Source organism: Lissotriton helveticus, chromosome 10 (assembly GCF_964261635.1).
Source record: "Lissotriton helveticus chromosome 10, aLisHel1.1, whole genome shotgun sequence".
Classification (NCBI taxonomy): Eukaryota; Metazoa; Chordata; class Amphibia; order Caudata; family Salamandridae; genus Lissotriton; species Lissotriton helveticus.
The window spans coordinates 4,054,791-4,070,615 of record NC_136071.1 but is presented as its reverse complement, the minus strand read 5'-3'; the positions used below and the strand labels follow the sequence as shown (position 1 = coordinate 4,070,615).

Below are 15,825 nucleotides of genomic sequence, written 5' to 3'. Positions count from 1 at the left end.
GGTCGTCTACCAACACCAGATCCGTAATCTGCCCTTGAGCCTGATTCCACTGTGTCGCTAAGCATTCTTGTAGCGGACGCATTTGTAGTTTTGCATATGGTATTAGCAGTATGCAGGATGACATCATGCCTAATAGCTGCATGAACACTCTTGCTGTTAGTGAGTGTTGTGGCTGAAATCTCTGAATGATTGTAAGCATTGCTTGGACCCTGACTGGGTTGGGGTACACTTTGGCTTTTTCTGTGTCTATAGTAGCCCCCAGATATTGTTGAACCTTGTTTGGTTGTAGGTGTGACTTTGTGTAGTTCACCGTGAACCCTAGCTGGTGTAGTAGCTGAATTGTCTTTTGTGTGTGTTGCAGACACTCCTCTTGCGACCTGGCTTTTATTAGCCAGTCGTCCAAGTATGGGAAGACATGAATTTGTTGTCTTCTTAGGTGAGCTGCTACCACTGCCAGGCATTTTGTGAACACCCTTGGTGCCGTCGTGACACCAAATGGGAGGACTTTGAACTGATAATGCTGTCCTTCTACCACAAACCTGAGGTATTTCCTGTGGGCTTTGTGAATAGGGATATGAAAGTAAGCGTCTTTTAGATCCAGTGTAGAAAGAAAGTCCCCTTTCTTCAGTAAAGGAAGTGCTTGTTGGAGCGTGACCATGTGGAAATGTTCCGAATTTATGTATGCGTTGAGAGGTCTTAGGTCCAGTATTGGCCTTAGAGACCCGTCCTTTTTGGGGATTAGGAAGTATAGGGAGTATACTCCTGTTCCCTGTTGGTGCTGTGGAACCTTCTCTATGGCATGCTTTTCTAGCAGTGATATTACTTCTTGTTTTAATAGTGTCAGGTGATCTTGTTTCATTGGACGCTGTTTGGGGGGGATGTTTGGTGGGGTAGCTGTGAGTTCTAGGCAATAACCATGTTGGATAATTTGTCTTACCCACTTGTCTGATGTGATGTTTTCCCAGACAGGTAGGAACTGTGATAGGCGTCCCCCTACCGGTGTTATATGGTCTGCAGGAAGCTCTATGAAGTCACTGTTTTGGGGTTGGAGAGTTGCGGTTGTTGTTGTTTCCGCGACCTCTACCCTTGTTGTTGTTACCCCTGTATCCACCTCTAGAATTACCTCTGGGTGATGTAGGTGTAAAAGAGGTTTGCTGTTGGTTTGTACCTGTACTTTTGGATCCTCCTCTATAGGTGGATCTACGAAAGGAACCTCTTTGTGTCGGCTGTTGCAATGCTCCCATTGATTTAGCCGTTTCTGTATCCTTCTTCATCTTTTCTAGGGCCTCATCTGTCCCTGTGCCAAAAAGTGTTTTCCCATCAAAAGGTTGGTTCAGTAACGATGTTTGTACCTCTTGTTTGAACCCTGACACTCTGACCATGCATGTCTCCTTAACATGATGCTTGTGTTTGTCGACCTTGCCGCAGTTTCTGCCGCGTCTAGGGCGCACTTTATTGAAGTGTTAGTAATTAACTTCCCTTCTTGTATAAGTTGATCTGCCCTCTTTTGATGTTCTTTAGGGAGATATTTGATGAGTGTTTCTAACTCATCATAATGCGCTCTGTCATACCTTGCAAGTAGTGCTTGCGTATTAGCTATGCGCCAACTGTTTGCCGCTTGAGATGCTACTCTCTTGCCAGAGGCATCTATTAGTTTAGACTCTTTGTCAGGAGGTGGAGCTTCTCCTGTAGATAAAGAGTTTGCTCTCTTGCGAGCGTTTGTGACCACTAGTGAGTCTAGAGGAATTTGCCCCTTAATGTATATTGGGTCTTTTGGAGCTGCCCTATATTTTTTATCAATTCTTGGGTTCAATACCCTAGCCCTCACTGGGTCTTTGAATATCTCTGATGTATGACTGAGAAGGCCCTTTAGCATTGGTAGTGTTCCTGATGTTCTTTGTGCAGTAGGTAGTGTTTCTAATAAGAAGTCCTGTACTAGAGGTTCTGTATGTAGGTCTACCTTATGAAATGTTGCTGCTCTAGTAATGAGTTGTGCAAACCCAGTATTGTCATCAGGAGGTGAAGGTTTTGAGGGATATGACTCAAGGTCGGTATCATTACCTGATCCCACATTATACTCCTCCCATGGGTCTGCCTCCTCTGGGATTGTGTCCTCATCATCCCCAGGGTGTCCCCCCTCCCGTGTCACTCTCTCCATCTGTTGTAGGTGTAGATGGGCGTGTGGGAGGAATATCTGGCCTATTGTGAGGAAGAGGCGAAGATGGTGTGTGAGGTTTGGGAGAAGGGGGAGGAGTTGTATTCGTCCCCATTGTTCTCTTCTTTGGATGAGCCTTGTCGTCCAAATGTTCATGTTTCCTCTTTTTAGGTAGTTCTGTGGCTACCTTGCCAGTCTTTGGGTCAATAAACAAAGTCTTTTGTTTAGGATCCGTTCCGTGTTCCTGTGTCGGTACCGCAGTTTTCGGTTCCGAAAGGTGTTTTTTCTTTGAAATGTCCATTTGTATTTTCGGTGCCGAAGTTTTGTTCGGATCCGACTTCTTCGGTATCTAAGATGTCCCCGGTGTCGAGGGTGTTTTCGGCGCCGAAGCGTGCTTCGGTGTCGACATGGACTGCTTCGACTTCGAGCTTTCCTTGACCTGGTGCTTCGGTGTCGATGTGGTCGGTTTATCGGAACCGGAACCACTATGATGGGGGACCGAGTGTTTCGGTTTCTGTTTCGTTGCCGGGCTCGAAGGCGGGGCGTTGGAAACTTTTTTCGGTTGTCTGACCGGGCTCGAGGGCGGGGTCGACACCGTGCGGGGTCTGTTTTTCGGTAAAGGGACGTCGTCACTCACGGTTTGTTGGACGTCGATTTCCTCGACGTCGGACTCGTCCGCTTCTGACCCCGCCTCGTCGGCCTCTTCTTCCTCCTCTTCTGGGTGCTGGTCCTCGAACAGCTCCGGGATTGCTTGTGACTGCATTCTCGATACCTCGTGTCTTCGGGCTCGACGGTTTCTAATCGTCGATTTTGACAAGAACGCTGCACAGGCCTCACAGTCCCTGGATTCGTGTTCAGGGGACAAGCAGAGGTTGCACACCTCGTGTAGGTCCTTGTGTGGGAACTTAGCACCACACGTTGGACATTTTTTGAATGGAGTCCTTTCCATGGACCCCGGGCTGGACTACGTCGAGTTTCTCGTAGTCGTCGTCCTTCGAACCGCGTCGGTATGGAGTGAAGTCGCGTTCGATAACGATACCGTCGATTTGGAAAGGAATACGCGCCGGTTATAACCTTCTTTGTTGAAGTCGGTCCGGAGCGCTTCGATCCTCATCCGAACCCGATGGCGGAAAAAAACAATCTAAGGATGGAGCCGATGCCCATGCGCACTAACACCGAGAGGAGGAGTCACCTATGACGACAAAGACTTCTCCAGAAGAAAAACAAAGTGCAATCATCCGAGCCCAACACCAGATGGCGATCTATTCATAAATGTACCATCTGCAGCCCATATGCCTCGAACAGAACAATAAGCTATTTGTAACGAATGCTCAGACAAATCTAGACACGAAAATGATCACAGGATAATGCAGAGCATGTAAATCACCATTAAATGCGAAGACATCAGCTAAAATGCAGAGTGATTAAAAATAAGTAATACTGCTGAGCCCATCACTATGCGCACAAGAGAAAACAAAGTACTCACCACAGAGCCAGGGTCTCGGAGGTCCTGGGCAGACAAACCAAGCCCTTCGGTATCGGATTTATACACACCAAACTCCTTCTCTTGTTTCCATTTGGCTCTTTTAATACTGTCAGAGCCCGCGTCTGCACACGGGCACAGCACCTGTGGGGAAAACCATGGAAAATAAAGACAGCCTCTGAGAATTGAGAGAGGTGAAAACAACAGACAGGGCAAGAGTGGCCGTAAAAAGGGAAGATGCAGCAGAGCAAGTGAAAGAGCAGTCTGGCAGCAGGGAGAGGGTTTCAGGCAGCCACAAGAGCCATGCACAGTAGAACAGGCTTTTTTTAATACTACCTCGAGTAACGTGTAACATGAATTCTTCTTCAGGAACGTCTTAGTAGCCTTCTCTCTCCACGAATGTGCAGTGGTCACCTGGACCTCCAAGTGCCGCAGCTCTTCTATCTTGACTGGGAGATCTCGTCCTACCGCTACAAGCCCCTCCAGGTCATCAAGGCAAGGATAGTGGTCACCATTCTAGGAAAATCAGGTGCAAGAAAGAAAAGCACTAATGCCTCCGACTTCAAGATCATTCCCAGTCAGCCATTCAGATGGATTGGGCCACTCCCACCGGAACCCCCATTCCAGGTGATCTGGCAGAGCCTATCCCCGTTACCAGTACTCCCAGGTGACTTTAATGCCTCCTCCCTTGCCAGGTCATGTATGTATTAATGCATGTATGCAGAATCACTTGAATCTACTATTCTAGCTATAATGCTTCGAGGCAGCAGTGACCAGGCCCCGGGCCCAGCATAACAATGAATTCCGGTCATCCCTGCACCCTTTGGCCACAAACCTTTCATCGGGGTCAACAAGTTGACCCTACTGCAAGGAGGCATTCCGGGCCATCATTATCCATGCTCTCTACTACCAGCACCCACTTTAAAGTACCGCATCTGCCAGCCGTCGCTCTGTGCTTAGCACGGTCGCCTAGCTCGCCATTTCTTGGTTAACACTACTTACCCATTCTACTGTCACAGCCTTTCCTGGCCAGCACGACACCCACATACTGCAATACTACTTCCTGGTCAGCACTAACACCCTACGGCCACAGCACCTCAGGTCAGCACTAAATACTCGCCCTCCTGCCACACCACCTGTTGAGCACATCCACCTAGTCAGCACTATATACCCGCCCCATCGCCACAGCATCACCTGGTCAACACAATAAACCCACTGCTCCCACAGCACTTCCTGGTGAGCCCGATGCACCCATCCTACCATTGCAGCTGGGAACCACAACCGGCCCTGGCAAAGTGCTCGGCTGGCCCCTCTCTCCACTCGGTGCCCGCTATGGCCAGTCCGGCCCGGACTGCAGCACTTCCCTGGTCTGCACTACACACCCACACTAGTGCAACATTCTTGGTATGCACTCACTACACATCTACCGTACTTCCACAGTTCGTTCTTTTTAGTAAACTGGGAAATGCGGTTCTGTTGCAGTACCACCCCCCCCAGAGATCCTTTTTGCCTGGCTTTCGATGCAAATGACTGTAAAGTGCTGGGTCCATGCTGTCCAGGTTCCCAGGACCAGTGTTCTTTCCCTAAAACTGTTCTACAATTGTCCCTTCAGCCCCCTGGAAGTCCCAGTAAATGGTACCTATGGCATTGGGGCTGCAGAGGATCCCCTAGGGACCCCTCACATAGGTCATGCAGACAGCCACAGCGGCCTGCATGGCCTGGTGCAGACAACGACAAAGTCAACATGGCACCCTGCCTGTCAACTAGCACGTTCTAAAGTCGAGGTACGTCACCCCTCTAACCAGCCTTCTTGGATCGAAAAGATGCGCAGGCTGCACAGCTGGACTCGTCGTGTTCCGGCGATAAGCACAGGTTACAGACCTCGTGATGGTCACTGTGTGGAAATTTTGCTCCACACTCTGGGCATCTTTTGAATGGCATCCTTTCCATGAGTTGTAGGCCTCACGGCGTGGATAGGCCCAACGGCCCGCGTTGACGACCGGAATCGAGCTGGTGAGGTCGAGTCAATGTTCTTCGATATCGAAAGTTGTTTATTAAAGTTTGAGTAATTGTTTACGCGTCAAAACTACTATTAAAGGGGATTTCGAACCGGAGCGGAAAAGTTACATCCGAACCAGTGGTGGAAAAAAACAGTCTAAAGATGGAGTCGATGCCCATGCGCACTATTGTCCAAAGGAGGAGTCACCTATCTCGTGACTACAAAGACTTCTTCCAAGACAACAACATGCAATCATCCGAGCCCAACACCAGGTGGCGATCTAATGCTCAGTGTGAGATCTGCAGCTCATATGCCTCGAACATTATTTAACCAGTGTAAATGATCCGGTGCTTGAATCATCGGCTCATTTGAGGAATGCATAGTTCACTCATAGGAGTCGAATCATACCAACATCTCTAATCACCCTCCTGCTGTACCGAAAAGGGCGGAAATGAACCTGCGGGATTAGGATATTCTATTTGATTGTGAAGATCAAGAAGAAAAAGGATTCTTTGCTCATACCCTTTTTTTTCAGAATACCAATACTTAACCAAAGTTGTGTTAAAGTAAAGGGACCGTCCTTAGATTCTTCAGTCTCGAGGCGGTGTGGAGGAGAATATGAAGATACCACGCACTTTGAGAGATACTTTATGACCGTGGCACTGGAGAGGCCTTTTCAGATATCAGCGTCATTCTGGAAGGGTTAGGATCTTAGTCTATGGAGTTCTCCTCAACTCTGTTACTGACCTCGATGCCGTCGTTGAGGTGGTCGCCAATAGTGGCAGGACATCCGCTTTCTATATCAACTGCGGCGTTGATTTAGATCCCGTTGATGGAGCAGATGTCAAAGATGAGTCTTGAAAATAATCCCATAAGCAGCTTTTTCTTTGGCACAGTAAGTTCAGAGGTAACCAAACTAGCAGAGTTGTTTTGCCTTAAAGAATCTCTACCCCTGAGTCGGACTGAGGTCTCTTGCTGATATTTTGCCCATTTTCTCAGGAGACTCCTTAGACATGGAGGGCATCTCCTCAGATAGAGTCAGGAAAGTGTTCTAGATGAGTACCATTTTTTGGGCTTTCCTGGATGCTGTTGAGGAACCGTCAGATCCCTCTTCAGAAGAGAGATTATCTTAACTTTGATTTCTAGAGCCAATGTAAGTCTACTCGCCCAAACTTTGAGGCCTTTTGCAGAAAAGGTCCAGCAGATCGTGCAGTCCTTATCCTTATGGTCAGAAGGAAGCAATGTATACAATCATTGTGAAGGCCTTCTGAATGAAGTCTCTTTTCGCCATAAGTTTCACATGGTACAAAAGACTTAAGGGGAATCAGACATGGTCTGTTTAGTCAGGATCAGTATTTCCCAGAGGTGATGGATTTCCTCTCAGAAGTATGGAAAATCTTTAGTTAGAAAAAATCCAAAGTATCTTAAGACGAAGGAGCAAAACTCCCTTCAAATACTCGTGTGCAGTAGAAATTACAGGTATGGTGACTTCTTAAGGTGGGGCGGGGCAGTGGGAGGTACTGCTTCCTTAAGTTTGGGTCAAGCAGTCTCTTGAAAGTATGTGCATATGCCACAAATTGGACCATTTTAAAGCTTTCAAGGATATATTTACTACTTAACTGCTCTCTAGGAGCAGTGGGAGAGTCGAAGCTCGACGAAGGGGTGGATTCAAGCATGTGAATCCTCCCCTTCTATGTAAGATCCAATATAAAAGAAACAAAGGTACCACCTGTGACCCCTCACCATAGCAGCCCGTGAATATCAAAGGGCCCCCCTGCAGCACCCTTACTACAGAACTCCCATGGACATCAATAGACTACACTTCAACCCTCTCGTCAGAGGGCACTAGATACACAAGCCTCCCTTCAACCCTCTCGTCACAGAGGGCACTAGATACACGAGCCTCCCTTCAACCCTCTCGTCACAGTAGACACTAGATACACAAGCCTCCCTTCAACCCTCTCGTTACAGTAGACACTAGATACACAAGCCTCCCTTCAACCCTCTCGTCACAGAGGGCACTAGATACACAAGCCTCCCTTCAACCCTCTCCTCACAGAGGGCACTAGATACACAAGCCTCCCTTCAACCCTCTCCTCACAGAGGGCACTAGATACACAAGCCTCCCTTCAACCCTCTCGTCAGAGGGCACTAGATACACAAGCCTCCCTTCAACCCTCTCATCAGAGGGCACTAGATACACAAGCCTCCCTTCAACCCTCTCGTCACACTAGATACACAAGCCTCCCTTCAACCCTCTCGTCACACTAGATACACAAGCCTCCCTTCAACCCTCTCGTCACAGAGGACACTAGATACACAAGCCTCCCTTCAACCCTCTCGTCACACTAGATACACAAGCCTCCCTTCAACCCTCTCGTCACAGAGGGCACTAGATACACGAGCCTCCCTTCAACCCTCTCGTCACAGAGGGCACGAGATACACAAGCCTCCCTTCAACCCTCTCGTCACACTAGATACACAAGCCTCCCTTCAACCCTCTCGTCACAGAGGGCACTAGATACACAAGCCTCCCTTCAACCCTCTCCTCACAGAGGGCACTAGATACACGAGCCTCCCTTCAACCCTCTCGTCACAGAGGGCACGAGATACACAAGCCTCCCTTCAACCCTCTCGTCACACTAGATACACAAGCCTCCCTTCAACCCTCTCGTCACAGAGGGCACTAGATACACAAGCCTCCCTTCAACCCTCTCCTCACAGAGGGCACTAGATACACAAGCCTCCCTTCAACCCTCTCCTCACAGTAGACACTAGATACACAAGCCTCCCTTCAACCCTCTCCTCACAGTAGACACTAGATACACAAGCCTCCCTTCAACCCTCTCGTCAGAGGGCACTAGATACACAAGCCTCCCTTCAACCCTCTCGTAACACTAGATACACAAGCCTCCCTTCAACCCTCTCGTCACAGAGGGCACTAGATACACAAGCCTCCCTTCAACCCTCTCGTCACAGAGGGCACTAGATACACAAGCCTCCCTTCAACCCTCTCGTCACAGAGGGCACTAGATACACAAGCCTCCCTTCAACCCTCTCGTCACAGAGGGCACTAGATACACAAGCCTCCCTTCAACCCTCTCGTCACAGAGGGCACTAGATACACAAGCCTCCCTTCAACCCTCTCCTCACAGAGGGCACTAGATACACAAGCCTCCCTTCAACCCTCTCGTCACAGTAGACACTAGATACACAAGCCTCCCTTCAACCCTCTCGTCACAGTAGATACACGAGCCTCCCTTCAACCCTCTCGTCACAGAGGGCACTAGATACACAAGCCTCCCTTCAACCCTCTCGTCACAGAGGGCACTAGATACACAAGCCTCCCTTCAACCCTCTCGTCACAGAGGGCACTAGATACACAAGCCTCCCTTCAACCCTCTCGTCACAGAGGACACTAGATACACAAGCCTCCCTTCAACCCTCTCGTCACAGAGGGCACTAGATACACAAGCCTCCCTTCAACCCTCTCGTCACAGTAGATACACGAGCCTCCCTTCAACCCTCTCGTCACAGAGGACACTAGATACACAAGCCTCCCTTCAACCCTCTCGTCACAGAGGACACTAGATACACAAGCCTCCCTTCAACCCTCTCGTCACAGAGGGCACTAGATACACAAGCCTCCCTTCAACCCTCTCGTCACAGAGGGCACTAGATACACGAGCCTCCCTTCAACCCTCTCGTCACAGAGGGCACTAGATACACAAGCCTCCCTTCAACCCTCTCGTCACAGAGGACACTAGATACACAAGCCTCCCTTCAACCCTCTCGTCACAGAGGGCACTAGATACACAAGCCTCCCTTCAACCCTCTCGTCCGAGGGCACTAGATACACAAGCCTCCCTTCAACCCTCTCGTCACAGAGGGCACTAGATACACAAGCCTCCCTTCAACCCTCTATTCACAGAGGGCACTAGATACACAAGCCTCCCTTCAACCCTCTCGTCACAGAGGACACTAGATACACAAGCCTCCCTTCAACCCTCTCGTCACAGAGGACACTAGATACACAAGCCTCCCTTCAACCCTCTCGTCACAGTAGACACTAGATACACAAGCCTCCCTTCAACCCTCTCGTCACAGAGGGCACTAGATACACAAGCCTCCCTTCAACCCTCTCGTCACAGTAGACACTAGATACACAAGCCTCCCTTCAACTCTCTCGTCACAGAGGGCACTAGATACACAAGCCTCCCTTCAACCCTCTCGTCACAGTAGACACTAGATACACAAGCCTCCCTTCAACCCTCTCGTCACAGAGGGCACTAGATACACAAGCCTCCCTTCAACCCTCTCGTCACAGTAGACACTAGATACACAAGCCTCCCTTCAACTCTCTCGTCACAGAGGGCACTAGATACACAAGCCTCCCTTCAACCCTCTCGTCACACTAGATACACAAGCCTCCCTTCAACCCTCTCGTCACAGTAGACACTAGATACACAAGCCTCCCTTCAACCCTCTCGTCACAGTAGACACTAGATACACAAGCCTCCCTTCAACCCTCTCGTCACAGAGGGCACTAGATACACAAGCCTCCCTTCAACCCTCTCGTCACAGTAGACACTAGATACACAAGCCTCCCTTCAACCCTCTCGTCACAGAGGGCACTAGATACACAAGCCTCCCTTCAACCCTCTCGTCACAGAGGGCACTAGATACACAAGCCTCCCTTCAACCCTCTCGTCACAGAGGGCACAAGATACACAAGCCTCCCTTCAACCCTCTCGTCACAGAGGACACTAGATACACAAGCCTCCCTTCAACCCTCTCGTCACAGAGGACACTAGATACACAAGCCTCCCTTCAACCCTCTCGTCACAGAGGGCACTAGATACACAAGCCTCCCTTCAACCCTCTCGTCACAGTAGACACTAGAAACACAAGCCTCCCTTCAACCCTCTCGTCACAGTAGACACTAGATACACAAGCCTCCCTTCAACCCTCTCGTCACAGTAGACACTAGATACACAAGCCTCCCTTCAACCCTCTCGTCACAGTAGACACTAGATACACAAGCCTCCCTTCAACCCTCTCGTCACAGTAGACACTAGAAACACAAGCCTCCCTTCAACCCTCTCGTCACAGAGGGCACTAGAAACACAAGCCTCCCTTCAACCCTCTCGTCACAGTAGACACTAGAAACACAAGCCTCCCTTCAACCCTCTCCTCACAGAGGGCACTAGATACACAAGCCTCCCTTCAACCCTCTCGTCACAGTAGATACACGAGCCTCCCTTCAACCCTCTCGTCACAGAGGGCACTAGATACACAAGCCTCCCTTCAACCCTCTCGTCACAGAGGGCACTAGATACACAAGCCTCCCTTCAACCCTCTCGTCACAGAGGGCACTAGATACACAAGCCTCCCTTCAACCCTCTCGTCACAGAGGACACTAGATACACAAGCCTCCCTTCAACCCTCTCGTCACAGAGGGCACTAGATACACAAGCCTCCCTTCAACCCTCTCGTCACAGAGGGCACTAGATACACAAGCCTCCCTTCAACCCTCTCGTCACAGAGGGCACTAGATACACAAGCCTCCCTTCAACCCTCTCGTCACACTAGATACACGAGCCTCCCTTCAACCCTCTCGTCACAGAGGGCACTAGATACACGAGCCTCCCTTCAACCCTCTCGTCACAGAGGGCACTAGATACACAAGCCTCCCTTCAACCCTCTCGTCACAGAGGGCACTAGATACACGAGCCTCCCTTCAACCCTCTCGTCACAGAGGGCACTTGATACACAAGCCTCCCTTCAACCCTCTCGTCACAGAGGGCACTAGATACACGAGCCTCCCTTCAACCCTCTCGTCACAGAGGGCACTAGATACACAAGCCTCCCTTCAACCCTCTCGACAAAGTAGACACTAGATACACAAGCCTCCCTTCAACCCTCTCATCACAGTAGACACTAGATACACAAGCCTCCCTTCAACCCTCTCGTCACAGTAGACACTAGATACACAAGCCTCCCTTCAACCCTCTCATCAGAGGGCACTAGATACACAAGCCTCCCTTCAACCCTCTCGTCACAGAGGGCACTAGATACACGAGCCTCCCTTCAACCCTCTCGCCACAGTAGACACTAGATACACGAGCCTCCCTTCAACCCTCTCATCAGAGGGCACTAGATACACAAGCCTCCCTTCAACCCTCTCGTCACAGAGGGCACTAGATACACAAGCCTCCCTTCAACCCTCTCGTCACAGAGGGCACTAGATACACAAGCCTCCCTTCAACCCTCTCGTCACACTAGATACACAAGCCTCCCTTCAACCCTCTCGTCACAGAGGGCACTAGATACACAAGCCTCCCTTCAACCCTCTCCTCACAGAGGGCACTAGATACACGAGCCTCCCTTCAACCCTCTCATCACAGAGGGCACTAGATACACAAGCCTCCCTTCAACCCTCTCGTCACAGAGGGCACTAGATACACAAGCCTCCCTTCAACCCTCTCGTCACAGAGGGCACTAGATACACAAGCCTCCCTTCAACCCTCTCGTCACAGAGGGCACTAGATACACAAGCCTCCCTTCAACCCTCTCGTCACAGTAGACACTAGATACACAAGCCTCCCTTCAACCCTCTCCTCACAGAGGGCACTAGATACACAAGCCTCCCTTCAACCCTCTCGTCACAGAGGGCACTAGATACACAAGCCTCCCTTCAACCCTCTCGTCACAGTAGACACTAGATACACAAGCCTCCCTTCAACCCTCTCCTCACAGAGGGCACTAGATACACAAGCCTCCCTTCAACCCTCTCGTCACAGAGGACACTAGATACACAAGCTTCCCTTCAACCCTCTCGTCAGAGAGGGCACTAGATACACAAGCCTCCCTTCAACCCTCTCCTCACAGAGGGCACTAGATACACAAGCCTCCCTTCAACCCTCTCATCAGAGGGCACTAGATACACAAGCCTCCCTTCAACCCTCTCCTCACAGAGGGCACTAGATACACAAGCCTCCCTTCAACCCTCTCATCAGAGGGCACTAGATACACAAGCCTCCCTTCAACCCTCTCCTCACAGAGGGCACTAGATACACAAGCCTCCCTTCAACCCTCTCGTCACAGAGGACACTAGATACACGAGCCTCCCTTCAACCCTCTCGTCACAGAGGGCACTAGATACACAAGCCTCCCTTCAACCCTCTCGTCAGAGGGCACTAGATACACAAGCCTCCCTTCAACCCTCTCGTCACAGAGGGCACTAGATACACAAGCCTCCCTTCAACCCTCTCGTCACAGAGGGCACTAGATACACAAGCCTCCCTTCAACCCTCTCGTCACAGAGGGCACTAGATACACAAGCCTCCCTTCAACCCTCTCGTCACAGTAGACACTAGATACACAAGCCTCCCTTCAACCCTCTCGTCACAGAGGACACTAGATACACAAGCCTCCCTTCAACCCTCTCGTCACAGTAGACACTAGATACACAAGCCTCCCTTCAACCCTCTCGTCACAGTAGACACTAGATACACAAGCCTCCCTTCAACCCTCTCGCCACAGTAGACACTAGATACACAAGCCTCCCTTCAACCCTCTCGTCACAGAGGGCACTAGATACACAAGCCTCCCTTCAACCCTCTCCTCACAGAGGGCACTAGATACACAAGCCTCCCTTCAACCCTCTCGTCACAGAGGGCACTAGATACACAAGCCTCCCTTCAACCCTCTCCTCACAGTAGACACTAGATACACAAGCCTCCCTTCAACCCTCTCGTCACAGAGGGCACTAGATACACAAGCCTCCCTTCAACCCTCTCCTCACAGAGGGCACTAGATACACAAGCCTCCCTTCAACCCTCTCGTCACAGAGGGCACTAGATACACAAGCCTCCCTTCAACCCTCTCCTCACAGTAGACACTAGATACACAAGCCTCCCTTCAACCCTCTCGTCACTGTAGACACTAGATACACAAGCCTCCCTTCAACCCTCTCGTCACAGTATACACTAGATACACGAGCCTCCCTTCAACCCTCTCGTCACAGAGGGCACTAGATACACAAGCCTCCCTTCAACCCTCTCGTCACAGAGGGCACTAGATACACAAGCCTCCCTTCAACCCTCTCCTCACAGAGGGCACTAGATACACAAGCCTCCCTTCAACCCTCTCGTCACAGAGGACACTAGATACACAAGCCTCCCTTCAACCCTCTCGTCACAGAGGGCACTAGATACACAAGCCTCCCTTCAACCCTCTCGTCACAGAGGGCACTAGATACACAAGCCTCCCTTCAACCCTCTCGTCACAGTAGACACTAGATACACAAGCTTCCCTTCAACCCTCTCGTTACAGAGGGCACTTGATACACAAGCCTCCCTTCAACCCTCTCGTCACAGTAGACACTAGATACACAAGCTTCCCTTCAACCCTCTCGTCACAGTAGACACTAGATACACAAGCCTCCCTTCAACCCTCTCGTCACAGAGGGCACTAGATACACGAGCCTCCCTTCAACCCTCTCGTCACAGAGGGCACTAGATACACAAGCCTCCCTTCAACCCTCTCGTCACACTAGATACACGAGCCTCCCTTCAACCCTCTCGTCACAGAGGGCACTAGATACACGAGCCTCCCTTCAACCCTCTCGTCACAGAGGGCACTAGATACACGAGCCTCCCTTCAACCCTCTCGTCACAGAGGGCACTAGATACACAAGCCTCCCTTCAACCCTCTCGTCACAGAGGGCACTAGATACACAAGCCTCCCTTCAACCCTCTCGTCACAGAGGACACTAGATACACAAGCCTCCCTTCAACCCTCTCGTCAGAGGGCACTAGATACACAAGCCTCCCTTCAACCCTCTCGTCACACTAGATACACGAGCCTCCCTTCAACCCTCTCGTCACAGAGGGCACTAGATACACGAGCCTCCCTTCAACCCTCTCGTCACAGAGGGCACTAGATACACAAGCCTCCCTTCAACCCTCTCGTCAGAGGGCACTAGATACACGAGCCTCCCTTCAACCCTCTCGTCACAGAGGGCACTAGATACACAAGCCTCCCTTCAACCCTCTCGTCAGAGGACACTAGATACACAAGCCTCCCTTCAACCCTCTCGTCACAGTAGACACTAGATACACGAGCCTCCCTTCAACCCTCTCGTCACAGAGGGCACTAGATACACAAGCCTCCCTTCAACCCTCTCGTCACAGTAGACACTAGATACACAAGCCTCCCTTCAACCCTCTCGTCACAGTAGACACTAGATACACAAGCCTCCCTTCAACCCTCTCGTCACAGTAGACACTAGATACACAAGCCTCCCTTCAACCCTCTCCTCACAGAGGGCACTTGATACACAAGCCTCCCTTCAACCCTCTCCTCACAGTAAACACTAGATACACAAGCCTCCCTTCAACCCTCTCGTCACAGTAGACACTAGATACACAAGCCTCCCTTCAACCCTCTCGTCACAGTAGACACTAGATACACAAGCCTCCCTTCAACCCTCTCGTCACAGAGGGCACTAGATACACAAGCCTCCCTTCAACCCTCTCGTCACAGTAGACACTAGATACACAAGCCTCCCTTCAACCCTCTCGTCACAGAGGGCACTTGATACACAAGCCTCCCTTCAACCCTCTCGTCACAGAGGGCACTAGATACACAAGCCTCCCTTCAACCCTCTCATCAGAGGGCACTAGATACACGAGCCTCCCTTCAACCCTCTCGTCACAGTAGACACTAGATACACAAGCCTCCCTTCAACCCTCTCGTCACAGTAGACACTAGATACACAAGCCTCCCTTCAACCCTCTCGTCAGATGGCACTAGATACACGAGCCTCCCTTCAACCCTCTCATCAGAGGGCACTAGATACACAAGCCTCCCTTCAACCCTCTCGTCACAGAGGGCACTAGATACACAAGCCTCCCTTCAACCCTCTCGTCACACTAGATACACAAGCCTCCCTTCAACCCTCACGTCACAGTAGACACTAGATACACAAGCCTCCCTTCAACCCTCTCATCAGAGGGCACTAGATACACAAGCCTCCCTTCAACCCTCTCGTCACACTAGATACACAAGCCTCCCTTCAACCCTCTCGCCACAGAGGGCACTTGATACACAAGCCTCCCTTCAACCCTCTCGCTACAGTAGACACTAGATACACAAGCCTCCCTTCAACCCTCTCGTCACAGT

At 50.6% G+C, this 15,825-nt stretch overlaps 1 protein-coding gene across 4 annotated transcripts in view; it reads right to left on the bottom strand.

Moving 5' to 3' along the window:
• The window catches only part of KDM5C (lysine demethylase 5C), a 392,248-nt gene that overhangs the window by 100,594 nt on the left and 275,829 nt on the right, over window positions 1–15,825 (bottom strand). For all 4 annotated transcript variants that reach the window (XM_078664512.1, XM_078664511.1, XM_078664513.1 and 1 more), the window contains 2 exons: window positions 3,975–4,154; window positions 3,642–3,782 (listed from right to left, as the gene is read on the bottom strand). In XM_078664512.1, the coding sequence (XP_078520638.1) occupies window positions 3,642–3,782; window positions 3,975–4,154 (321 nt within the window). The remainder of the gene's footprint in view (window positions 1–3,641; window positions 3,783–3,974; window positions 4,155–15,825) is intronic.